This window comes from Seriola lalandi, unplaced genomic scaffold (assembly GCF_002814215.2).
Source record: "Seriola lalandi dorsalis isolate HSWRI2012SDOR001 ecotype SW California unplaced genomic scaffold, Sedor1 jcf7180002054764, whole genome shotgun sequence".
NCBI classification, from domain to species: domain Eukaryota; kingdom Metazoa; phylum Chordata; class Actinopteri; order Carangiformes; family Carangidae; genus Seriola; species Seriola lalandi.
The window spans coordinates 395047-422938 of NW_019525317.1; the positions used below are offsets into that span (position 1 = coordinate 395047).

The window sequence follows — 27892 nt, forward strand, 5'->3', positions numbered from 1 at the left end:
GGTGGGGTGGAGGGTGCAAACAGCAGGAATGTCCTTGGTGTTTTTTCAAAAGAGCAATTACACAGTAAGCTTGATCTGTTTAGGAAAGTCAAGTGTTCTGTCTATATCTTTTTTTATATAAGCAGCGGTTCCCAACCTTTTCCAACTCATGGCCCACTTCAAAATCTGTCGGCGGCCCTCCCCCTCACCCGTAACAATACAACATGTTCTCACAGCGCTTTTTATTCGAATGACAGTGACATTCAGGATTGAGAGATCACTTGTCGATTCACCGTTCGTCTCTTGACTCTCTTTCCTTTTAATTCGTCCTGTTGCTAACCAGCGTTACATTTTGATATTCATGCATGTAGTCTGTCAGTGAGCAATCACACTGAGTTAGCAGACAGGTAAACGACGTGGTCCAAACACAAAACCTGCTATCGTGAGAAAAAAATAATGATAATGTAAGTTTCTCAAATATTTTGTCGTGTTGTGTCAAACGTCATTTCATTTCAAAACATTTAAATACATTATTTATATTTTTATATAGTAACATCTTTCCACCAGAATTGTGCTGTTGTGCCAACAATTTGTCGGCCCACTGGGGCCCAGCGGTGATCCCGGCCCACTGGTTTGGAACCACTGCTCTGAAGTGGTAATTACCCAAGGTGACTGAACAGAGGGGGAACTCTGCGAACGCCTATTCATGGCAGTTCAGCTCTCATCCAGGATACATCACCTTCTCAATGTTTCCCTCATCTAAGCGGCTGCAGATCTTTACAAATTAAAAATGCTTGTTTTTCAATCCCAGATGTCCCGAGCAACAGTAAATTAAAGTTAAAGAAAGTTTGAAGTTTTGAAGTTCACACCTGTGTTCACGTCCTGTGATGCAGAAACAAGCCCGAACATTACGGCTGATGTCTCCCTCAGTGCACGGGCTCGGTGATCGTCACTGTCCGGCCTCTTTTAAACCGATACGAAGTGTCAGGGTCACGCAGCTGAATAAATGAGATACTGTCAAAGACACAGAGCACACACAGAGTAGATTATAAGGAGGGGAATGTGTGGCGTTACAATGAGTTAGACATACTGGGGAAAATCCAAGAAAGAAAGAGAGAAGGATTTCAAATTCCAAATCTCTGACATCCCAATGTAAAACCACCCAGTTTCCTTGTAATCTGCTCTGCGTGCTCCTTTCCTGTGACAGTTGTTCTAATGGAGATATGAAGTGGGAGCGGCTGCCGCATCCAGACATGTTTTTCTCCATTCTGTCATCCCATCTCAAATGTTTCTCTTAATGATATCCTCAGAGAAACGCATATTAAAATAAATAAATTAATGTTATGGCCACCTGAGCTAATTATTTCAACTTTGTTTCTGTATGAAGACTGTCAGACTGTGACAGACTGAGTGTGAACACTGAGGAAGGCATCAGCTAAACCACCAACTTGTTGCTCTTCTGCGTTACAAAAGAACAGTCAAATCAAATGTCAATGTAAAAGTTTTTTTTTTTTTAGTGCAAACCAGTTTTCTGCTTTTAACACGTCAGGTAAACGGGGTTCACTGTAGTAATTCTGTCTTCTCTTATAAAACTCAAATGTAGCATGCACTTAACCCTAATTTACACACACACACACACACACACACACACACACGCATCATTCATTCTCTACCTGGATTTCACCTGGCTGACTGTGATTAACCCCCCCCCCCTTCTTCCTGGTTTGTAGGGGAGATCTGTGCGTTCAACATCCACGGGCTGGAGGCTCCGTTCAAAGCAGTGGTGCTGAACGGTACGTCTGGCGAGGGCCAGCTGAGGGCCCGCGGCCTGGTGGACTGCGAGTTGCAGAAGGAATACACCTTCATCATCCAGGCTCACGACTGCGGCTCGGGCCCCGGGGGTACGGAGGGCAAAAAGTCCCACAAGTGAGTAAAACAGACAGCGGGGTTCAAACGAAAGAGGGCTTTTGAAGTCTGCCAGAATAGACAAGCACATGAACAATACATGTATGTGTGTGTACTTGACATGAGCGTGGGATGCAGCGATAGGTTTGACTTTATGCTTCAGAATGAGTGTGAATTTCATATGAATTTAGCAGAACTGCCAAGACGCAACTAAATAAACAAGATTTTTCATAATTCATATAGAAATGCTTGGAATAAATAATGTAAAACTAACTAAGTGCTTATTGTATAATTCATCATTCATTCAGACAATGGCCAAAGTCCAAATAAAATCAGCTGTGCTACAGTGCAGCGACGGTCTAGAGAGATTATCTGCAGCCTGAGAGGCAAAACACTGGGTGATAACATGCTGTTTGCTCTGTTTAAATCTCTGAGCACACGGAGAAAATTGAAGGAGAGTGCCTCAACTTGCAAGGCCCCATGCAGAGATATCACCACCACAGGTTACATAACACTGTCGAGACATGCATACAACATTGTGCATAGCATTGGGGCTCTCTGGATGTTTACAAGAAAAGAAAAAGAAAATTTTCTCAAAACTAATGATGACGGATTAATAATTTAATATTTAAAAAATTACCAAATGTTGCCCCGAAGTTTTCTGTCAGTCACACGCCGTCAGAATCATCCTGACTGTCCCTCTCCGTACAGCGCCTGTCCGCTACAGCTTGATCCCAGCTCGCTCTGAGAACAACAACACCAACGTCCGCCTCCGCAAACGGAGCTGGACTACTTTAAGGAGGTCAACTGATAAAAACAATTTGTCACACTTGTTGGCTCTCCTGAAAGCAGCTTCTGTCTGAAATTGCTCTCCATGCAGCCTCTCAGACAACCACCTTTGTCCATTTTACACCGCACATCTCCCCTTGCTGTGTTACCTCTCAACCCCCTCACCTCAGCCAACAATGGAGCCAAACACAGAAATCCATCATCTTGTCTAGCTTATAGATGTTCTCACACACACACACACACACACACACACACACACACACACGCCTGTAAGACAGCAACAGTAAATACAAGTTACGCGCTACTGATTTTAAATTTTCACCGACGCTTGAAGACTCCTGCTGCTATAATTCCTGGTTTAGTGTGTGTACAGTGAGAGTGTGTACAGTGTTTGTGTGTGTGTGTGTGTGAGTGTGTGTGTGAGTGAGAGACTTTGGTGTGTACAAGGCAAAGAGGGTGATGGATTTGAGCTACTATTTCCCTGCTGTTGCAGGGGCGGATCTAGAAACTATCGAAAAGGGGACAAGACTTTGTGCACAGACGCAAAGAAATGGAACCTGTTTGGGAAATTATTAAAAAATAAATATAATAAGTACAACAGGTCCAGGTGATTGAAACATTTATATATCTCTTAGCTCTTAGGTGTAATTGTTAATATTACATTATATTTCCCATATTGATGCCTGGAAGAATCTCATGATGTGATTTCAACGTTAGTTGAACGTTTGCTCACCTCTCTAAAATGTCATATATTAACTTATTTTAGCAAACAGTGGTGCTCAGTCATGAGCAGTGAGTCAGTGGAGGATTAGTACAGACATGGATAAAGAGTTTATGGTTTCACTTTGTTTTCACTAAGTAAATGTATAAGTAGTTAAGTATATTTACTGTAAGTACTGTCCTTTTACTTGTACTTACCTTGAGTATTGCCATTTCATGTTACTTTATACTACAACTCCACTACATTCCAGAGGGAAATATTGCACTTTCTACTCCACTACATTTATTTGACAGTTTTAGTTAAAAAAGCAAGATACTTTAAGGATTGTAACTCTTCAGTTCCCTGAAGGACGCTCCTGCACTGTACTGGTTCACCCCCGCGATTGTCATCGTATAATGACATTGTTATCAATAGCTTCAATATTTATCTAGTGAAATAAATATTGTAACAACTAATAATGTACTAAGCAATGAGCCACAACATTGCACTTGTAAAATGTAATTCTGCGTCTCCACACTGTTGATCATGTTTGAACACACAGGTATTTCTCTATGTCACGCTATGACTTTCTATCAACACACCTCACTGGTCCGCTGTGTCGCAGACCCTGTTTGGCTCGGTGCAGCCGGACCCGACGCTGGAGGGCAAGTGAATTTGAGGACACTTTAAATGGCCTGTCCTTTCGCTGGCAACCCTCAAAGGACGAGGCTGGCCTTTTGCCGCGCCGCTTCCTCGCTCGCTGCGATTTAGAAAGGCGCTAACAGGGAAGAGGGAAGAACCTTTGCCTGAGGCTGTGCTCAAATTACACATGACACATCAACAGCGGAGAAGGAAGGCAGTCAAGAAAATTAGCAGCTAAAGAGGACAGGGGAGAGGATCAGGAGTGACACAGGATGAGTTTAAACCTATTCTTCCCTGCTCTGCTTACCACTGGCTGCTGGCCTACTTCTTCCTCCTGTAGGTTTGGCTGCAGCTCAGCTCAGCTCCTGCTGTGAGACTGTGTCCTTCTCTCTGTCAGTACTTCTGTCTCTGCTGCCCTGGCTGTACGAATCTGTCTCTGCAGCTGAAATGCAACCAAATGAGATATTGTTTCCACTTCAAAGTGCCATGCCAAACTTTTGCAAATATGCATCATCCTGCGATGCCGGTAGAAATGTTGTATTCTTCTGCTCTTGGCGACTTTTTCAGACACCACGGCAACAGTGTAGGGGTTGACAAACACTGACATTAACGACGGCCTTTTTCAGAGTCAGAGCAGCGAAATAACATTGTACAACAGTGATTTGACAGTTCTGAATCACATTGCTTTGGTCTGCCCTCGTCAGATATTTCAACTTGGCTGCCTGTGAAAGCTTTAGTCATTTGTCAGCAAAATGTAAAGCTGGATGAATTCACCTTAAACTCGATGAGACCGTTTCTGCCCGGGTCAGCTTTAAATGAAACACAAATTAATCTACAACACTGTGGGGCTGACATCTGCCAAACGAACAATTTGTCCTGAGCTGTGAAGTGTTCTCAGCCTTTTGTTGTGAAGAGCCATAAATATTCATTTAGCTTCGATTGATGTAATACAAAAGCAATTCAGCCTAAACATTAACAAAAGCTTTTAAACCGATGTCAAGTCCTTTCTGGTATTTTAAAAATCCATCTGAAAGATGGCAATAAGGCTTTTTAATCTGATTTTCAGCACATAAATATTAAAAATGAGCACCTACACATTCCCATATTCATTTATTTCATTATTATTTTAGTACAGCAGTTTCTAACCATAAATAAAGACGGAAGTAGCCTCCGTGACATCACTCATAGGTTTCTGAAGAGCCGTTTTGAAGCTTTACTCTTACTACTCCTGTCACTCAAAGCGGCACGCCCTCAATTATGCATAACTTTAAGCATAACTATTTAAATTTAAATGGGCAACTTTTATAAAAATTCCCTCCCTGTACAGTTGCCATGAAGGGGTTAATTAGCTATGTATATAGTTTGTTTTATACCAGGCTGTAAGCATGTTTAATTCTGCTGTAAAGTTGAGCATTTTAACATGGGAGTCTATGGGGATTTAGTTTTTGGAGCCAACCTCTAGTGGTCATTCAAGGAACTGCAGCTTTCAGCACTTCCATGTTGGATTTCTTTTTCAACCGTGGAGGTTGCCGTTTGTTTCCCAACTTTGTGTATCAGGACACCAGAGGGGTGTTTCTTTTTCTGACTTCTCTCTGATCTTAGCGTTTTTTTGTGAAATACGATGTAGTTTTACCTCATTACATCTCGAAATATTATTCAGATGAAAACAGCCTTTGTGGGGGCAATTATTTTTCACTTGAACTGCAGTTCTTACACAAGAGGCCACAAGTATAAAAGGAGGTTGCCAGCCAAAACATATAAGACACCAATGTTTAGGGTGACATCATTACCAAATAGATCTTAAAGCTTACCATCGCTGCTCTGAACATTTGAGTAGAAGTCTTTAGATTCACCAGTGTGAATCTGCGATGGAAAAAATATAAATATTATCTCGCTAATTAGCATCTGAAGATTAGAACTTTCTTTGTACTATTTGTGCCTCACCGTTCCCCACACACCTTTCTCTGTGCAGGATTCTTCAGTTGCTATGGAGTAATTAGCCATAAGGGACATCTCACTTCCTTACAAAACATGTCATATTCATAATCCTTCCTGGACTTGCACCTAACCGCTACCCAAGCCTGACACGCTGGCCCAGGGTTACGTGCATGGAGGCTGTTGGAGAGGAGGGGATGGGGTCGCCCCCCCCCCCCCCCCCCCCCCCGGGATGTGTGTGCAAATTTTTTGTGAAATGTAATTTTGACACACAGATGTTTTCTCATGTCCATGCAGCCACACATTCACACACACACACACACACACACATCCAGTGCTTGCTTGGCAGCGTGGCAGTTATTAAAGTCATCATTAGTGAATCTTAGAGGCCTGCATGTCCTAACCTCGCAGCAGTTTGGAGAGGCTAATTATCTCAGCGAACATCGAGCTGAAGGACAACCACACACACACACACACACACACATACACACACACACACACACACACACACACTCACACTCACAAGTCCCAAATGCTGAGTCAAATTCACACTGATATACCAAAATTTACATATAAATAAGACAAATACCGGAGCTGGGGATAGATAGGCCGATTTTGCATCTCATCCCACGTGCACGCACAAACACGCACACTCACATAGACAACCACCTAAAAACTCACTCAATATTAACAAAGAAAAAGTCACTTTTTTATGATTGAAGAAGTGTGCCAAAATCTGTTCCTTGTTAGCATAAGCTGACATGATAAATTTCTGCAGCGAGACGACCAGGGGACTCCACGTGCAGCCCTGTCAACGTGTCTGTGCTTTATTCTACCAAGGATCTTAACTTCTCGCTTGTCACACTTGATGCTAATATGAGTGAAACCTCATTCTGTCAAAACCTGTTAGTTGACGTGATCATTATTCCTGGCTAGAGAATACCCCCCCCTCCCTCCCCCAAAAAAAACATCAAGTGTAGGAAGATGTTGTTTATCTTCAGCGAACATAATGTAATGGGAGAATATAGTCTCTGTGTTTCAATTATGAATATGCACCAACAGGAACTGTGCCATATGTGCTTGTCTGCTTGAGTTACCGGACGAGAGAAAGTGACACCCGCACCCCATCCCTGGATTCAAACCACGATCACATCTGTCAGCAAAGCCGAGCAAATGGACATTCAGTCTTTTAATTGTGAAGAAATATTCTTAAAGAGCGATTAAAAAAATATTTTGTACTATGTGGTTAATTGCACCAGAGATTGCAGCTATAAATTCTTTGAATACCTCCGTTCTGTTGCATGATGGTCCAAGCCATCCATCAATGATTTGATCCATGCTGCCTGCCGTTAAGCAAGCAGGATCTGGCATGAAGCTGAACACTGAACTGGATTAGCATGCATTATAATCACCTTGTATTGAGATTACATTGGCTCCTGTGGAGCTGTGTGCTAGTGCCTCGGGGTGCCAGCCGATGTGGAAGTGGGATTTCCTTGCATATTGATGAGGTTACCATCCTGAGTTGTGTTGTGCATTTGATCCCATTGGTATAGTTAGGGTTGTTTATTTCCATTCTAGTCTTACACAAGGAAATTGATGATTCAACCTATCGGCTAATTCTTGACAAAGATTAATTGAGTCCTTTGCCTTTTGTGCTCTGTGTGTTTGTGTGTGTGTGTGTGTGTGTGTGTGTGTGTGTGTGTGTGTGTGTGTGTGTGTCTGTGTGTGTCTGCATTGGAGACAGTCAATAATGGCTCTGTTTGAGTGGCTGTGTGTAGCTGAGTGTTGATAAGTAATGACTGCAGATGAATATGTAATAAGCTGGGAACAATACTAACCTTGCATTAACATGCATCGACTGGCCTTAACATGCAGCTGCTATCTGATTGTGTCTGCATATGATTTAGCCGGACTGAAATCACACCTGGCGCTTAAATACGTCTCCGCAGCCCTCCACTGACGGAAAACATCTCCTCATCTTTTTATTGGATAAACAGCATTTTATGTTATTTGTAAAAAGTGCTAAAGGAAAGTGTTCGTGAATATAGGGAATCAATTCTAAAAGACACAGGTAGCCAGCAAACAGTGGAGCGGTACAATCTCTTTTTTGTATTAGTCACAACCATGGCTGCAGTATTCTGAATTAACTGTCATTTTCTTATGGACCTTATAGCTAGTCTAATAAAAGAATGTTGCCGTCATCTAAACAGCAACCTAAGATAAACACATGATGTTTTTGTGACCAAATCTGGCGCGCCCTGAACATGGGTCGTCACTTAAGAGAGGGGGGGTTGGGTGGTGGGATTGGTCAACAAAACAACAAAAGGTGGATGTTGATAGCATGTTCCCTTCCCTTTTCCTATCAACATTGCATTCTCTTAAAACAGTATTTACGTGTTGATATGTCAGCTGAAGCAGGTTTGCTTGCTGCGGTCATTCTCCTGGACGTGAAAAGATCTCCCTCAAACACACCGCCTAAGTGATGGATACAAAATCCATAGTCTTCACTCTGTGTAAAAATATAATTTAATGTTCAGCAGGAGTAAAGATGAGTTAATATGAGTTAGAAAAAATGCAAATTAAACGAAAATTAAACTGAAACTCAACTTTATTTTTGTACCACTAACACAATTATGTGTAATTCTGTAGACTGGCAGTTATGTATATATGGATCTATACCTGCAGACTGGAGAGTCTGCTTATAGTGACAACTGGAGTTTAACCTGCTCTCTCAGATGAAAGTGGGTTGAAAGTACATCAGATGTTGTATTTGCAGGAAAACTACTGTGATCCAGTTTACATAATTTTTAGAATGTATTCATAGAATGATCGTTTTTAAGTTAAAGTAGCACGCAGCTTGATGCCGGTCCGACTGTTTCACGTTAGCGCTCCTTAATATCATGTTCAGCACACTCGCCATTAGAGAATGTGAATGTTCTTCCGATTGCAGAAACACTTTTGGAAAACGCTGCTCGACATTAAGTCTGTAATTAAAAAAGTGTATTTTATTACTTTGTAAGTAAAGGATAGAAACTGCATTTCTCTCATAGCTACATAATGACAGTTTGTAGTTACTGGTCTGAGATAATAAAACACCGTCATGTGAATGGCGTTCACATAGTCCAGATCTGAATGCTACAGTAAGTGTACACGAGGTCTTCGATTTTATTTCCTCGCTCTCTTGGGTCATGTAGCTTGTTTAACCTTTGACTTTTTTCCCAAATATCCACCCCCCCCCCGGGCTCAAGTTTTTATCCACTTTGTCCACCACTGTTGTCATCATTCTCGCACCCGCGGGGGTCACTTAACCCCCTGCTGTGTTTCCATGTCACCCTGATTCATTGTGGACCCTCTGCTTATGAGCTGTGGCCTGTCACAGGGAGGGATGACGGCCATGGACTCGGCTTGGCAGTGTTCCAGTGACATGAAAAGACACACTCACAAGCACAGACACGAACACACACACTTGCCCTAGAGAGCCAGGCATCTGTTTCATCCAGATGTGAGATATCAGCAGAGAAACGCACACTCACAATGAGACATATTCACAATTATTGCATTTAGTTATATATCATGCATTTGTGTGCATGAATATATAATCGCACGCTCATGCACACGCACACACACACGGCACAGCAGTCCCTCCATACAAGCCCCAGAGGAACAGAGCATGTGTTTCCTCCCTCACCGCTGGGGAGTGCGGCAAAGCGGGGGGGGGGTTAATGTTTATGAGCAAGCGTCATTAATATGACAAAACAAGGCTGGCTGAGGGATTTACTGCACACTCTGGTGCTGCCATCATCTGTCTGTTCTTCCTATCACCATCGTCTACTGCAGTTAGCATCACCATTAACGTCCCACCAATCCTAATCCTAAATGATTAATCACTGTCACATGAATGTTCATTTGTGTGTTCTGTACCTGTGTTAAGAGGTGGAAGAAGAATTCACATCCTGTTAAAGGCCCTGAAACAGCCTCTGATTATGAATAATGATCCTTCACGAACACTCTGTTTTGGTTATTTCACATGAGAAATTTCTGTAAATACGTTCAGTGGCGAAGTGGGTGGGGCTTAGACGGAAGAGCGGATGTCACATACTTCTGTGAACTAGCCACAATATAGCAGCATTTCAATCAACTGTAAATCACATCCGAGCAAGCTACACACCACACAGTCCTGATAAAACAGAGTAGCTGAGCTTTGTCATGTTAATAAAGCATGTTTTTTTTCCTAACTTTAAATTCAGTTGTTGCATACACGGTAATGACTCATTCATTTCTTTCTTTAAAAAATATTCATTGAGCTTTAATGCAAATGTTTCACAGAGAAAATGAGGAATATATGATGATTAAATGCATGCCTGGACTTGCCAAGAAAAATTAGTTAAATAAATTACATTCAATGAATTTTATCAATTGGTTGGAGGTTTTAGTAAATGTGTAAAGCTGTATATTTTACCGGCACTATTATTTATTTATGTATTCAGTTATATTTTTTGACTCTTACTTCATTTCTATTGGTTTGGAACTCCATATATAGATGGCTTCATAAATTATAACTTATTCTGTACATTATAAAATTCGCCTGGTTACATTTAATGATGCAGATAATAAAGAAAGAAAAAGAAGATGAAGAAATGTGTGTCTGTTGCATGAGATTTGTTTGTATATGTCTGGCTGATGAGGGAAGGAGGAGAATAGAAAGTGCCTGTAAGCTTAGGGATGCAGAGTGGAGTTAATAACCACACTGCATTAACACCACAGGGCTCCACTCCTTTATAAATTTGCGTTGAGGAGCCTTAGTGCAAATGTTATTTGTTCCGTCTCATAAAGCTCTTATACTTTTTTTAATCTATACACTGAATGAGGGAGGGCCAGGTTTCAAGCAGCCAGGCAGAGCTCATATTTTAATCTATGTCCTTTGGGTTGACTCATCTATTATAATACTAATAACATCATATTTTACACTGATCATATGTTTTGTATGTAAAATCTTAAGCTGCAAAGTAACCACTTGCTACAGCCATCAGATAAATGCATGTGGATTTAAAAGTAAAATATTACCTGAACTGTAATGGAGTAAATGGAAAGTTCACATTTCACTTGAGTAAATGTACTTACTGCCTCCGCTGCCAGTCCCATATTTCTTTGTCCTTTTTTCCATTTATTTCACCAGTTGTTTATGCATTTCTGTTCCTATTAAATCATTTAACTGTGCATCTGCTTGTGTACCGAGGCTCAAAAACAAATGGTGTCCAATGTCTGTGTACTTGTGACAGGGACAGATAAGGCAGTGTGGAAATCCATTCAGCCTGAGCTCAGCCTCCCCACCGTCTCTCTCTTTGTTGTCCAGTTTCCCATCTCCGGCCGACCACATGCTGGAGAGATATATACGCAGCTTCTTGTAATGGCATAATTTCACCGTTATTACCGTACCCACCAGCTAATCCCATAAACCACATACTCATCTCTGCCCCTTTGTCTCCTGAAGCCGAGCATTACTTTGGCTTTGCAATGCTAAAGCTTAAAAATTATTATTCTGGCCCAGCGTCATCCATCACCAGTTGTCAGTCAATGAATCGAAGGATTGATTATGCCTACTTCTGTTGCCTTCTGCCTGCTGTAGAGTATTGATGAAGACATTTTTAAAGTGATGCATTTGATGTGTTACTGAACATGTATTGCAGCTGATAGATCACTTATGGAATGACTAATTAGCACAGTTAAGTGCACTAAGGGAACTGTGTATGTTGCCAATAGCTAAGGTAGAGGAGGAGATTATTTTGCCATAGCAACCCAGTCAAAACAATCCATTGGGTCAGGTCAGATAGTGTATAACATAAAGCACATTGTGACTGTTGGTTTCCAAACTAATTAATCACTGGCAGTGAACTCTGCCCTTAACGATCCAAACAATTATTTGAGAGGCTGAAGTTATTAGGCCTCGTACTCCTTGCCATTGCAAAGTCCGTCTAATGTAAGAGACGGACACTGTGAATACTCCTACTCCTCTGTGTGTGAACATCACACATGTATAGCCTTGTGAGCAGAGCTTCGCAATGTTTAGGTAAGATGCAATACAGAAACATGAATACTCACATAACCTCTTGTTCTTTTTGCTCTCTCTCTTCCCCTTTTGTCTTATTTTGGCAGCAAACTGGCTTACTGAAAATAAAAACAGCGAAACGTGAACATATTTATTTTTCAGCCTGACAATTGCTAAGAAAGAAAGTGGCAGCATGACTGGTCATTTTGGGTTAATGCATTAATAATTCAATTCATGTGCAGGTAGTGGTGAATGCTTATTGGATGCCTTTAAATGCATACTGTAGTGATTTAATATTGCATTTCCATAAAGTTGGAGGACTTACGAATTAAAAAAATTAATGGTCAAAATGTCCTGATCTTCAATATTATATCTCCATAAGGGTTATTTTTTTTCAAACTTTGAAAAGCTCTGTCCAGAGCTGCAGAATGCATTGTACAGCTGTTTCAAGGGCTAAGCAGTTCTCCTCTGCCAATAAAAATGACTATTTCCCCTTGTCTGGTGCAGATTTCTAAACAACACTAAGAGTTAACAGCCATTCTAGCTGCTCTTCAAGGCTACAATTGCTACAAAAATGCCAACATCATTTTGCTATCAATCATCTTAGTTTGTTTTATTTTATTTTTTTTGCATCCTGGTATTTGCATTTCACTCAAAACAAAAAATATCAAACTCACAATGACGCTATGCGGATCACCAAAGTCATTAGGATCCATCCACTGGGGACCATGAATGTCAAAACATTTTGTGCCTATATATCTGATGGGATAACGGGGGTTTCTCCTCTGCTACCACCATTTATTATGATTTGTTTTGTGAAGTTAAATCTATCTGATGAATTAATGCAGATTTTCTTTCTTTTTTTTCTTTCTTTTTTTCATGCAGAATCAAAAAAGAGAATAACTTTCTTTAAATCGGTTACACTATGCAGATGATACGCTATTTTACACTAATCTCCATTTCCCCTCTTCTGCAGGGCGGTGGTGCATATCCAGGTCAACGATGTGAATGAGTTTGCTCCTGTGTTTCGGGAGCCCCAGTACCACGCCGCAGTGACTGAGGGCAAGATTTACGACAGCATCCTGCAGGTGGAGGCCACTGACCAGGACTGCTCCCCACAGTACAGTCAGATCTGTAACTACCAGATCACCACGACCACCACACCCTTTGCTATAGATCGCAATGGTGAGTAGAAGAGCAGCCACTGATATGTTAATATTTGCCACAAAGAAACCATGTTGTATCACCTAGACGTTAACAGTCTATGACAATCAGTGCATTGAAAGTTGTTATTTTGTGTAAGTGTTGTTGGCGTACCCACTTTCCCTCTACCTGCCTCATCTTTAAGCAGTTCTGCTTCATTTGTTGAAATGATTTCCCACATGTCCAAAATCTTCCAAATCAAATTTTAAGTTTTATTTCCCTCCCTCTGCTCTCCATATCATGTAGGGAAGATGCAAAAACACATTTCTTACATAATGCGGTGATAGTTATAGGATCTAAAAATCCCTCCATCTGCACACGCGCATCTTACAGCCACAGGAGAAGCACTCTTACACACTCATACTGCTCATACACATACCTGCATACACTCTGGCAACGAAACTTAATACTCTGTCAGATGTCTCTCCCCAGGGTAAAATGTGTTCTTTGCTCTTTCCAAGGACGAAGTCAAGCTTCGCCCAGAGAGCCATCAGTCTCCACAAATCAGATCACAGAAGTCTGTGCACACGTAAAGATAAAAACACACAAACATACACACACAGACAAAGATAAATGCGAAGCAAAATCTTTGTACACTCTCAAATACCCTCTATAATTTACTTGACTTTACTGTGTTGCCACTTGCACTTCGTAACTTGGTTCTTGAACATTATTCTGCAAATAAAGATAGTGTTACTCCCCACACGCGTACAAACATAGACATGTGTGAGATACCCACAAAATCTGTTCAGAGATCAGGTATTTTTCTCAATATTGATGTCTTCTTCTGCCCTTTTTTTCATTAGTTTAATGTGTAGCTGACAAAAAGTCAGGTAGACTTAGATACACTCCTTGAGAATACACTTGAGTCTTACCACTGTTAGACAGGCTATTCAAATACTACAACTGGCAGAGTGGAGCCTCCTCTGAGACTCTTCTTTCTTTCTTTTTTTTTTTGCTTAGGATATCCAAATGCAAAAGACATTACTGTTTACATTTTTGTTGCCACGACAACCGAGCCTCTGCGACTGCTGAGGTGTTGCAATGAAAAAGCTGACTGGATGAGGTCAGGGCAAAACTGCACTGTGAATGATACAGGGGGAGGAAGGGGCTGCCACCGGAGTGTTCTCTCTCCTCTCTCCATTTGAAGGGGACTCGCTCGGCTATTGACCGCTGAGGAAAAGGCTTTGAGAGCTCTTGAACTCAAGAGCACCTGAGGGAGAGAGGAAGTAGATGGAGGGAAGAAAGGAGGGGGTTGGCTGTGAGAATGAGAACAAGCACTCAGAGAGGATCATGGACAGACAGTAAACTGTAGCAACCATAAACTAAACAACAGAGAATAAGGCTGGTGATATTCTATATTTTTCTCAATAAATTCCATGAAAATGACTTGATCCTATTAACAAGTATTATATGTGCACCCACATCCTGATATATCATATTCCACACTGTTGCACTGTGTGTGAGTGTGTGTGTGTTCATTACCATGGACACACACTCTGTATCTTATTTTGACTCAAGCCCACACACACTGTATTGCTAGCATAAATATATTCCATAGTGGACCAAAATGCATTTTAATCAGCAGCTGAAAATTGCAGTGTTTAGTCATGTGAGTAACATTTTCTAAAAAACGACAGTACCGAACTTTTACTGAGCCTTTCTTACAGTGCTTTTAATGATGAATCTATATGTCTCATTTTTAAAGATCAACATCTTCAGTATGACCACAAGATTGCTTTTTGGTATTTTCACTGAATGTGTGGAAGACAAGAACAACACTCTGTAGCGACGGTAGTTTTGTGCAGCTGTATTAAGGCACAGCAGTGCTAACATCAGCATGCTAACATGCTGATCTTTAGTAGGTAAAAGGTGTACCATGTTCACCATCTTAGTTTAGGATGTTAGCATGTTATTACTTGCTAATTATAACTAAACATAAAGTACTGAGGTTATTGGGAATGTCATCTGTAGATGTTTGATACGATTTAAAATTTTGACCTGATGATGACACACACACCAAAGTTACTACCGTTCATTCTGAGGGGGACTTGAATGTCTTTACCAAATTTCATGGCTACAAATCCAATAGTTGAGACATTTCACTCAAACTTGTAAATGTCAACCTCATGATGGCGCTAGAGGAAAAGTCAGGGGATCATCAAAGTCAGTGGTGTTCATCCTCTGGAGCCAATGAATGTCTGTGCAAAATTTAATGGCAATTAACCCATTAGAAACCTAAGTGGTGGATCAACCAACCACCCAACAGACCAACAACACCATCTATAGAGCTAACATGACTTATATATCCATTAAAATACCCCACTTTGCACTGGGTGACGTATTCCTACATTGCCGTGACTACGGACACTGTAGTTTATTTTGAGTTAATCCCACATTCACTGTCTCGGCGCTACTCACCACAGCACCAAATATGTATTAACCCGCAGCTTCCAGTAGTCCCCAAAAACGACTTTATTTCATCCTGTTTGGGTAACGTTTACTAAAACCTGAACCTTTTTAAAATTGTAAATATAGATCTGTGACCTGTAGAAAAGTTCCTCACCTTGAGCAGGAACAGCAGGGGGTGGGTGCCGCTGTGGCACAGAGAGGGAAGGGAGGGTGGGAAGCGATTAGAGAGAAACAAACAAACAGGTCATTTTCATGTGATTTGTTGGCGTCAAGAAAAAGTATAGAATAACACCAGTGCTGTCCTTAAAACAAAGACTGGTTGGCTAAGCAGCATTAGGCAAGAGATGCTATGTGGTAACAGTAATTATAAAGTGATGATGGAGGGAATTCACAAAGACGGATGCAGAGTTGGTTTGCTTGTGTGTGTTTACGTTCCTCTGTGAGAAGGGCAAATAGAGAGAGCAAGATGGAGGGTAAAGTATTCATTTACTTGCTGGCCACCCTTGCCAGCAGTCACAGCACGCACAGCCTGCTGACACGGATAAGTTGATGTAGTAATTGAAGGAGCGGGAATAGGAACCTCCGTCATGCAGAAAGGTGTGAGTGTGAAAGTGTTTGAGCATACTTGTGTGTGTGTGTGTGTGTGTGTGTGTGTGTGTGTGTGTGTGTGTGTGTGTGTGTGTGTGTGTGTGCGTTTTTTGGAAAAAAAACAAGAGCGACTAGCACAACAGATGAGGCAGCAAACAGTGAAATGGGATGAGGCTGCAAAACGGTGAAGACAATGATGTGCATTGAGAGGGAATGGGAAGGTTGGAAAGGGGAGAGGAAAAGGGGGAAGGAATTCTAAACAAGCTGAGAGGGAGACGGAGAATGGACGATGAGGATGACGGGAGGACGAACAATGCCGTCCTCGTATGAATCATATTTAATCCTCCCACTCACACACTCATATTCAAATATACCACATTATCAACATTCAGCTCCCTCTGCACCTCTCTCCCCACAATACAGCGACCTCAAGAAGCATCTGGGCTGTTATACAAGTCCGATAACTCATTCCAGCTACGTTTCAACTCGAAGCCAATGAGGCCGGGTAGTGTCTCTTTTTCAAAGCTCTTCACACTCTGCGAGGGTTTTCTGTCGGGCCCCCTCCCCGCTGCGTGTATAGCATTGTCATTCGTCTGTAGTGGAAGACTCATCAAATATTAACAGACACATTAGGACTACAAGCGGCCCCTTCATGCGTTCTGACAATGCAGGAGAGGCTCAGACATTGGATGTGGTCTGGATGCAGATTGTAATGTGGAGCCAAGCAGGTTAGTTTTTTCTGTTAAGCAGCATTTTAACACCAGAAAATCAAAGCAATGTTCATTTTGATACATTAGTGTATATAAAGCGCTCTCTTATAAAGCTGGGAGCTTATACTGTAGATGAATTTCTTCGGCTTGATTGGTTTAATAACACAAACGGCACAGATGTGAATTCCACCTACAGGACTTGGAAAAAAGAAAAACTACAATTCAAATCAGCCAGTTAATGGGAGAGATAGATGAATGAGGCACAATCACTTTCAACATACAGCATTTCGTACCTTCAGAAAAAGTAAGAGCGGGGAGGTGAGAGGAGGACAAGTACCAGCGTCAGGAAGCAACAGGGGCTTAATGGAAACGTGATCTTAATTCAGAGAAGTATTAGCACTAATCAAAGCACTTGTGAGAGATAGAGGCCACCTGTCATCCCAACCATGATGCCATTTGTTACAGTGATTATATTAAGGCATCACAGTTAATTTGACAATGATATATAATGATGGTTTGAAATTAAAATTAAATACCCATTACTCATCGAAGCAAACACACTCAAATGACACACTGTACAGGCGGATGAGCAGCGACACACAATCATAGTGTGTTTTCAAGTAAGTAAAAAAAACGCACAAGGATATACAGCAGACAAACACTTGAGCGGAGAGGCTCGCTTTCCTCGAGGCAGTTTAAAGTGTATCCTAAACTCGAAAGTCACATAAGTCAGTAAACAGAAGACAAGTCATCAGACTGAAGTAGAGCCCCATTAAGAATAAATGTGAAAGTTGAGAGTAGCAGTGAATATGGCAACTTGTCTGTTGCACATCGCTTACAACTACAATAAAAACAAACTCATTTAGCCGTAAAAGCTCACACAGCCATTTTATGCCTCCATAAAGCCGGTCTCCAAATCACTGATGACTGAGTGACTCGGGTCTGTTTCTCACTTACAGATTTGAATTTGCAGTATTTATTACTGACTGAAATGTTTCATGAGAACATTTTACTTTATACATTTTATAGTAAGTTTCTGACGCACTTCACTTGTTCCACTGTACATCAACTTATGCGAAGAAAGTTCTGAATTAATGGCCTTATTCCAAACTTATGGGAAAAAGATATTAAACTCTCCGCTACATCAACTTACACATTAAAGTTAAAGTTGAGATTCACTAAACAGACTTTTTACCAGCACACATTTTGACTTGTGGTAGGAAAACTAAAGGTGTTAATAATGAAATAACATAAACGTTGGCTCTGTTTTATTCAAGGTGCCAGTAGGCCGTTACAGTGAGCCAGTAAAAACAATACCAGGGGCTGTATTCACACGATCTTACCTAGAAGTCTAAGATAAGTGGTGCTAAAAGTTCCTAACTAAGTTTTGGGACTAAAATTGATTCCACGCTGAGGAGAGCAACTTTTAAAAAGGGACTGAGAAAACTCCCAAGAGAAGGTCTGGGGAATCGGCACATTGATTTCAGTAACAAATGTTTTACAAAGTAAGATATTGACTCGTCAATTAGATTGTATCTGGCTTCAAACACAATCTGCGTTGATACTGTGATTTTTTTCCATTTGAAATTGGACTCAATTATTCATTCATACATTGATTTTTCAATTGGTGATTACGTGATGTAACAAACACTTAATGATCCCTCAGACAGGCTGAAGAGTATTTTTGGTTTAAGGAATAATTCTGATTAAGTTCAGCTCTGCAAACTGCTTTTTATCAACAGCAGCTAGATGCACAAATCATCATGTTATAATCATGTTGTGGGTTTCCATTCGTTGGTGAGCTAATTTGGTTCCTTATTAACTCACTTAACACACTCAGCTGAAGATGTTTGACAACTGCTTAAAACACCAGCAGAAGAAGAATCACTTACCAGCATATCTAGCATTAGCTTTACCATCCATCAAGTGACACAAACACATGGGTGAATTACATTTATGGACTAAGATGAAGACAAACCTTTTATTGTCCTCACTGGCTCTATCTTGAGCTGATAAATGCTCTCTCACCCACACACGTCACTCAACACTCAACAACAACAACAGCAAGCTCTCTATTTAAGCAGGTGGAGAAACTGCTGGAGCTGCTTTTTTCCTGTTGTGTTAATGAGACGGATAACAGTGGCTAATTTCAGCGTAGCTTCAGCTGCCATTATCACAAGGTAAAGACCCTATAGAAGCAATTTCCACAGACAGAGTTATACATATAGGAGTCGAGATTATACATGCATTTTGAATACTTCTTTGATGCATTTGTGAGTTCAGTTATTGCTACATAGAGAGCTGTCTCCAACGACGGAAAGCAAAGGCTGCGACTTTCTCCAATACCAGCCAGTTAGAAGCTACTCTTTTTTTGTGAATACAGTCCAAGTGTCTGCAAACCAAAGCTGTTAAATAGAATCTCCTATCATTAATTTTACTATTTACACCTGTGCTTTCCTACTGTGACGGGTCAAAATGCTGCAAAGAAGGCCTATTGCTGCAGACAGGGACTGTCCCATCTGCCTTGATAAGACACCTCATATTCACCTTAACTGACTAAATTCATTTCAGATGTTTGTTTTTTTCACTGATGAAGACCTGTTATTAAAAAAAAAAAAGAAAGCCGTAAGGAATGATTTAGAAAAGCAATTAAACATGTTCTTTTCTTCCAGCTGAACCACACAATAGGAAGATATTATGTTTTATGAATTAGGTGAATTTTTTTCTTTTGAAATCTTAAACTTTCGAACATTGCAATTTGTGTATCTCAATGTGCCAAACAGCTCGGCGCAAAAATGTTTTCATTATGAAACACAATGGAAGAGGGGAATTTACTCTACAATACATTATAAACAGTTTTCTTAAAAAAAAAAAAAAAAAGCTATTTGGGTTGAGTTTGACCTCGAGCGACTTTCTTCTCCTTCATCAGGAAACATTCGCAACACAGAGAAGCTGAGCTACGACCGGCAGCAGCAGTTCGAGATCCAGGTGACGGCCTGGGACTGCGGCCAGAAGAGGGCGCTGCACAGCGTCCCTGTTCGCATCGACGTCAAACCTGTCTGCAAACCTGGCTGGCAAGGTGGGCCTTCATCATATCTGTGTGTGTGTGTGTGTGTGTGTGTGTGTGTGTGTGTGTGTGTGTGTGTGTGTGTGTAGAAAGATTTCAGGCAGGTCTGACTGTGTAATGCTTAAACATCCACATCAGACACAAATGCAATTATTTGTGTGTTTGTGCAGTAGTGTGTGTCAACAAACACAGATGTGATTATTTACATGTCATTACTTTAGTGTGTGTAGTCCTTCATATCTCTGGATGTGTGGTGTAGTCCGAAGACTTTCATTCTTCTCCACCGTCTGGGCTTCTCCTCTCTTCCTCCCTATCCTTTTCTCTATCTCTTTGTCTCTCTCGCTCTCTTGGTTTTCCTCTCCTCTCCTTCCCTGACCCTCTTTCTCTCCCCATTTCTCTCTCTCCTTCCCTCCCCGAGGAATTGGCCTGTCAAGTGTAGCTGGTGTGATCAACAGCACTTTACTAAGAGCAATGTGACACAGCCAACACGTCTCTTAGCACATCAGAAAGCAGTCATGGCAGCCCTAACAAGGCCCAGAGTAATGCAAAGACAAGTGTCTGCACAGTGTTACAACAACACAAACAGCTCTCGAGGTAACTGCGGATGCGATCTACATTTGTCAGAGAGGGCAGCAGCACACGTGATGAAAGACGAACACACATAGCGCGCGGCTTCACCTGTAACCATGTGCAGCCTGTGTTGTTCTGCCGTCAGGTCATGAGGTAGTTCGTTTGCTGGATTTCTTTTGGCATCCGCCCATTTCTCGTCCCTCAGGACGTGATGTTAGCGAGCTGCTGATAAACACCAATAAATGAGGACCCTGGCAGCAGCTCAGCGGCAGCCAGTAAACGCTGCAAAAAACTGTTAAATCATTGGCTCGTTTTCAATCTTCCAATCTGTGTTTTCTCAAAACAAGTGACAGCACATGCCTGCAGTTACACAGTACATTCAGTAAATACTCAGACCCCTTCCCCTTATTTTGCAGCAGCTTTATGCTAAAATCATTTAATTTCATTTTCCATCATCAATCTACAGTCAATATCCCATAATTGCAAAGTTATTGACAAGGAAACACTGAAATATCGCATTGACAGAAGTCAGATCCTTTGCTATGGCACAGTTTAGCTCAGGTGCTTCCCATTTCTCTGGAGTCCACCTGTGGCAAATTCAGCTGATTGGACTTGATTTGGAAAGACACACACCTGTCTATGTGAAGTCTCACAGCTGACAATTCATATCAGAGCAAAAACCAAGCCGTGAGGTGGAAGGAGCCGCCTGCAGAGCTCAGAGACAGGACTGTGTCGAGGCACAGATCTGGGCAAGGCTACAAAAACATTTCTTTTGCATTGAACAGCACAGTGGCCTCCACCATTCTTAACTGGGAGAAGTTTGGAAAAACCACGACTCTTCCTGGAGCTGACTGCCAAACTTAGTAATCGAGGCTGAGCTCCAAAGATCTCGCGTGGTGGTGGGAGAAACTTCCAGAAGGACGACCATCACTGAAGCACTCCACCAATCTGGTCTGAAGAAAGCAAGATGGAAGTATTTGGCCTCAATTCTGAGCATCATGTCTGGAGGGAACAAGGCACTGTTCATCACCTGCCCAACACCATCCCACTGGTGAAGCAGTAGACACAGGGAGACTGGTCAGGGTTGAAGGAAAGCTGAACAGAACAAAGTGCAGAGGATATCTTCAGGACCCCAGACTGGGCAAAAGGTTCGCCTTCCGACAGGACAATGACCCTAAGCAGGATGTGTTTGAGTGGCCGAGCCAGAGCCCTGACGTGAACTCATTCCAGCATCTCCGGACGGACCTGAAAATGGCTGTCCACTGATGGTCCTCATCCAACCTGACAGAGCTTGAGAGGATCTGCAGAGAAGAATGGCAGAAAATCCCAAAATCCTCCAGGTGTGCAAAGTTTGTCACGTCAAATCCGAGTCATAATCGTTGTCAAAGGTGCTTCAACTAAATGCTGAGGAAAGGGTCTGAATATTTATGTCAGTATAATATTTCAGTTTTTTCTTTTTTAATGAATTTGCAAAAATCCTAAAATTCTTCTTTCTTTCTTTCTTTTTTTTTTTTGCTTTATCATTATTGGGTATTGAAATGAATTTAAATTATTTTAGCACGAGGCTTCAGCATAACAAAATGTGAAAAGGTGAAGGGGTCTAAAAACACTCTGAATGTGCTGTACAGAAATGCGCTTTTCTGATCTTGGTAAGAAATCTTCAGTGACAAGGTCAGGACCCTAAAACAAGACAGAAAAAGCTAAATCAATTCATTTTGCATTAAGAAAATAAATGATTCAGGCATGTCTTGAAACTCCAACATTAGTACCGTCTTATCTAAATAATTTCTTAAGATGGGTTCCACTTGCAGGTCAGTAGCAGCTTCACTAGACTAGATACTTATTTTAAGATTCAGAGGAGTTAAGGTCACCAAATCAAACAGACAAAAAGACACAATGAAAGAAAAAAAGGTCAGAAGTTCACCTCTCGTTCTCAGTTTCAGAAGTACAAAGTCACTGTGGCAGCACGCTGTGTAGTGTTTTTCTTTTTACAAACAATGATGCTGGCAAGTTGAATCACACACTTAATGATGGTACATGATACAAGAGAGTACGCTACATATAAAAGACTTCTGCATGACAAACAGACACATTTGTAGCCGCACAGTTGTACACTTAAATCCTACTTTTTCCCACATTCAAACTTTTCAGATGCACATTCAGTGGTTTTAGACAGTATTCAGGCTCCATCACTTTTTGCACACACACACACACACACACACATACACATACACATACACACACACACACACACACACTTGCACACTCCTGGTGATTCCTCCATTTCACAATTATTGAGACGACTGTGCTCCTGCAAACACAATCATGGAGGTCTACAGAGAGTTCCTGGGACTTGGACTTCTGAGTGTGTGCAAAAAAGTAAAGGGGTCTGAATAGTTTCTGAAGTCACTGAATGCTGCTGTTACTGTGGGCAAGTTCAATGTCAGCACACCCCATATTAACACACAGACGCACGGAGCAGCCAGGGCTGTCATTGGTTTAGAGAGTGACATTAACTCCCTCTCAAGGCTCTCGGCGATAATCCTGTCTTTGAAGCCTGTTTGCAATATTTTTTTTTGTGAGTGCATTTTTCAAATTAGGATTTTCAGCACAAGATTATGGCGAGAAGATACATTCGCAAACACAAGCGCAGACACACACTCCCTTGATGAAAGAGCAGTCGTCCCTGTGAGTATTGTTTGGAAGCGGGGATGAAGGGAAGGATGGAGAGGGAGAAGTAAATGCCATGGCCACAGATCAAGGGATATTTAATAGGGCTGGTGGTTGTTGAATTGAAGGCAGGCTTCCGTCGGCAGGCGACTGTGGGAATGTCAAAGACACACACACATGCACACACACACACACACAAATGATGTGCTTTCTTTCGGTAAAAAACAGTAATCTGTCTGTTCAAATTAGCTATGGCCTCTGGCTCTGGACAGCAGGGCTCAGCTGTGTGTCTGTCCTGACTAATCACATGTCCTCACTCAGCTGTGGAAACTCCTTTACTGATGGGTAGTGCCTGAACACACACACACACACACACACAAATGATGTGCTTTCTTTCGGTAAAAAACAGTAATCTGTCTGTTCAAATTAGCTATGGCCTCTGGCTCTGGACAGCAGGGCTCAGCTGTGTGTCTGTCCTGACTAATCACATGTCCTCACTCAGCTGTGGAAACTCCTTTACTGATGGGTAGTGCCTGAACACACACACACACACACACACAAATGATGTGCTTTCTTTCGGTAAAAAACAGTAATCTGTCTGTTCAAATTAGCTATGGCCTCTGGCTCTGGACAGCAGGGCTCAGCTGTGTGTCTGTCCTGACTAATCACATGTCCTCACTCAGCTGTGGAAACTCCTTTACTGATGGGTAGTGCCTGAACACACACACACACACACACACAAATGATGTGCTTTCTTTCGGTAAAAAACAGTAATCTGTCTGTTCAAATTAGCTATGGCCTCTGGCTCTGGACAGCAGGGCTCAGCTGTGTGTCTGTCCTGACTAATCACATGTCCTCACTCAGCTGTGGAAACTCCTTTACTGATGGGTAGTGCCTGAACACACACACACACACACACACACACACACACAAACACCTGCACTGGTGTGTATAGGTGTCTGCATCCTCATTTCAGCCTTTTCTTTTCAACGACTCTCCTACCTTACACTGTACTCGGTTTGCCACTGTGTGTTACGACTGAACGTACAATATATTCATTTGCACATCTTACAGTGCACTTCATCAGTGATGTAGCCTGGAGTCAGCAGGTGTTTCTGGTCTTTCAACATCAGACACTCTTATCCAGGCAACCCAGCTTTTGTTCAAGTTGCACCTTTTGATGCCTTTTCTGTAGCGCACGCTGTTGTCCTGATGGTTCTCTTCGCTTGTGAGTCCTGTGATGCCAAAGAGCTTCCTGCAGGACTAAGGGCAGACTGGTAAATCCCCTGCAGCCGGCCTTGATGGTCACACATTGTGCATGCTATCCTCAACTCTGGCTCTTGCTCACCGGATCAGCTTACTTGACTTTCTCTCAGAGGCCTTCTCCATTCCGTCTTCCGAGGCAACAGTCAATTCTAGCAGGACCACTCGCCTTGCTGTTCGGACATCAGGACCATGTTGGTCTGAGTTGTGTTTCTGCAAGATAACTGCTGCTGTGGCTTTTCCCTTTCCTTGACAAAGCCAGTTGTCTTCTTATTGGCTGTAGGTGTGTGTGGCTGACAGTACCTGTGTAGGTGGCGTGTGGCGTGATGCCACTGGGAGCATCCCTTCCCAGGATTGCCCGTTCTGTCACAGTGGGGACACTGGTATTTCTGCCAGATACCAGGGGGAAAAGATGGATAGGTTAGGGAGGACAAGGTAATCATCAATCTGGATCATCATCGAGTCTATGCATCTTGTTGCTCCACCCCTTGCTTATATCTCCTCCAGGACCAAGTTAGAGATACACCTCTCCTTCCCCTGGGCTCTCTTGTAGTGAGGTATTGCCACGTGCCACTCTCACATACAGTGGTCTCAGACTTTTGGACCCTACTGTATATCAATTTATTACCAGGTGCGTCCTGGAGACACCTACTGTAGCAGGAACTACCAGGAGGTGGACAGTGGAAGATACAGATACAAAACTTTACAGATATGTAGTTGAGATCAAAATAAAGGCTGAGTTCGATGATGGATGTTGGAACTACTGAATGGGTCGGAACATCAACACGTTGACAGGCGTCTTTTTTTTTTTTTTATTACTTCAAATCAATTCTATCCTCTCAGTGTACCAACAGTGAACTGTTATTGTGGCAGCATTTGAAAACATTCTGGCTTTGGGCTTGTCAGACAACAGAAGGCAACATGGAGAACTGCCAAAATCAAGAAACTATAATCTCTCTTCTTTATGCTTGTCCAAAACAATTGAAAACTTTTCAAACTCTTACAGTCAATATCCTATCTTGTGTCTCCATGTTTCTCCTTCCCACTGTCCGCACAGAAACTCATCCACGTGAACACACACACAAGAAAAACCAATAATGGAATGAGTGGACAGAAGGGAAGATAAGTGACAGAGTAAGCAAACCTCTTCTCTTCACTCGATGGGATGGTTATCAGTTTTATTTGGTGTAATGCAGTTTGTTTCTAACACCACAATAGGCAGCTAGCAGTGACAGAAAGCTTTATATCACTCTTACAGCCCAGAGCTGGGAGACTCACAGTTTGAGAGAACAAACAGCCTCGCAAAACAAAACCTTCCTCTTTCTGTTTTAATGTTGCCTTAAAGTTTAAATGTAGAAATAGTCTGTATCTCTAAATTTACATAAACCATTAAGTTAATAATCCGTAACCATTGGTCGTAAACTGCTGAGTATATTCAAGTCTTGCTAATGCTAATGAAACATTTACAGTAAAGTAAATAGGTAAGCTGCCATAATTGTGCAGAAATCTTGCAGAGTTTATGTTATCAACTAAAAATGTTTCGCATTTGCTCATGTGTAACCCCTTCCCTGTGTTCTTGTCAGTTAGCTGAAAGTGCAAGGAGCTCCAATAAGGAATCCTCCAGTATCTACAAACCAAAGAAATTATTATGTGCAGGTGAGAAAGTCGCACACTGGTAGTTTCTAAGATTGAAAAAAAAAAAAATTGCATTCGTAGTTTTCAGCAAACAGGCCGTGATATAGAGTGACATAAGAGGGGAAAGTTAAAACGCTGGCAAATGCAGCGTTTACTGCTGATGCAAACTGGACACTTCATACTGCTGCTGCTTCAGAGTGAAAGCGCTGAACTGGTGAAACACAGGGTGGCTTTTATTGTGAACCGATCACAAGCAGCACAATTTATGACTGACTTTAATTCCAACCGCGATTGCTCATCAAAAATGGTCCACCAACACCGGTGCTCTTCTTGTTCCCGATTAGCCCACGTCTGAGGACCGTGTGGGCGTCCACAGACTGGGCTTGAATGACACTTTGTCCGATGCTTCTGTTCATTTTGTTTTTTTATCTGTTTGGATGGAGGGGGATATACCTTTCACTTTTCGTATTGGTTCATGGGTTCGTGCTTCAGACTTTCCTGCCTCATCATCCAGTGTTCCAGGGCGTTCAGTAAAAATGGCCAAAATGTGATAAATGAGGAAACACACTCAGGAAACAGACTCAACACATGAGAGACGGAGGGTGGCCATTGGGTGAACCAGGACTTTTCTCGATGGGCCGCTACACAAATTGTGTGTAATTGTTATGTGAAAAAAATAAAACACCAGGCAGCGACAGAGAGCGAGCAAGAGGGAGGGAGATAGACGTGGCTGTGTGGCCGTCATCTTATGTGTTATGTATCATGGTTTAAACACTGGGCAGGCAGCAGGTCGTGACTTGTTTTACATGAATAACCCAGTTAAAAAAAGAAATAAAGGTCAATCCAGAAGAATCCAGACGCTTTAAATAGTTGTGCATCTAACAGCAGCAACTGCAGGAGGAGCAGAGCCGCAGAGTGGGTTCAGGACCACAGCTACCAGTTCAGCTCCCAGTATAAACACCAGTCACGTTTTACAGCAGAGGGTGGGCAGAAGACAACAGGAAGCTTGTCTGGGTTTATTTAGGAGGATAATGTTGGATAACTTTGTTTTCTGCTCTGCTTTCATCAGAGATTATAATATGCTAATTTAAGCATCACTGAGTCTTGAGTGATTAACTCAGATCTACAGAGTTTTATTAAGGAAAGATGCAGTTGAGGAAGAAAAAGCCACTAAAATGTAAATATGTCTGGTGTTATATTTACTGTTGTGCTTTCCAGTCTGATTTCTAATCCCTCTGTCTCTCAGTTATAGAGTTATATGACCGTTTTTGAGACTGTAGCTACTTTGTTGTTGTAGTGGTGGACTGCAATATGCAAAGGTGTTTCTCATACAGTGTTTCTGCACCAACTACGATAATAAAAAGTGAGGAAATAACAATTATCATGGTCAATTCAACCTATTTACTGCCTGATTCTTGTGAAGTGTGACATGGACTGTATGTGATGGTGTCTCCAGATGGGCTTTGGTGGACCAGTCATACGTCGATTTCTATTCCCACTCCGACACTCTGGAATCTGCTTACTCCTGCCCCCCACCAGCCGTTTAAACTTCTTGTTTGGACATTTTTCGGTTTAATATGATAAGGACAGTGAGAGAGAGAGAGTCAGAGAGAAGAGAGAGAGTCAGAGAGAGAGAGAGAGTCAGAGAGAAGAGAGAGAGGGGATGACATGCAGCAAAGGGCTTGACTACGATTCGAATCCAGGCTGTAGTAAGGAATGCGCCTACATAGCATGTGCTCTGCCAAATTAGCCACCGAGGCACCGCCCCCCACCCCCCA

General features: G+C 41.9%; 1 protein-coding gene across 1 annotated transcript in view; it reads left to right on the forward strand.

Annotated features, from left to right (window-relative positions):
- Positions 1–27892, forward strand: part of LOC111668877 (calsyntenin-2) — a 251382-nt gene that overhangs the window by 138800 nt on the left and 84690 nt on the right. Inside the window, exons 3-5 of the mRNA XM_023425028.2 lie at positions 1710–1905; positions 12973–13181; positions 19839–19988. Of these exons, the coding sequence (XP_023280796.1) occupies positions 1710–1905; positions 12973–13181; positions 19839–19988 (555 nt within the window). The remainder of the gene's footprint in view (positions 1–1709; positions 1906–12972; positions 13182–19838; positions 19989–27892) is intronic.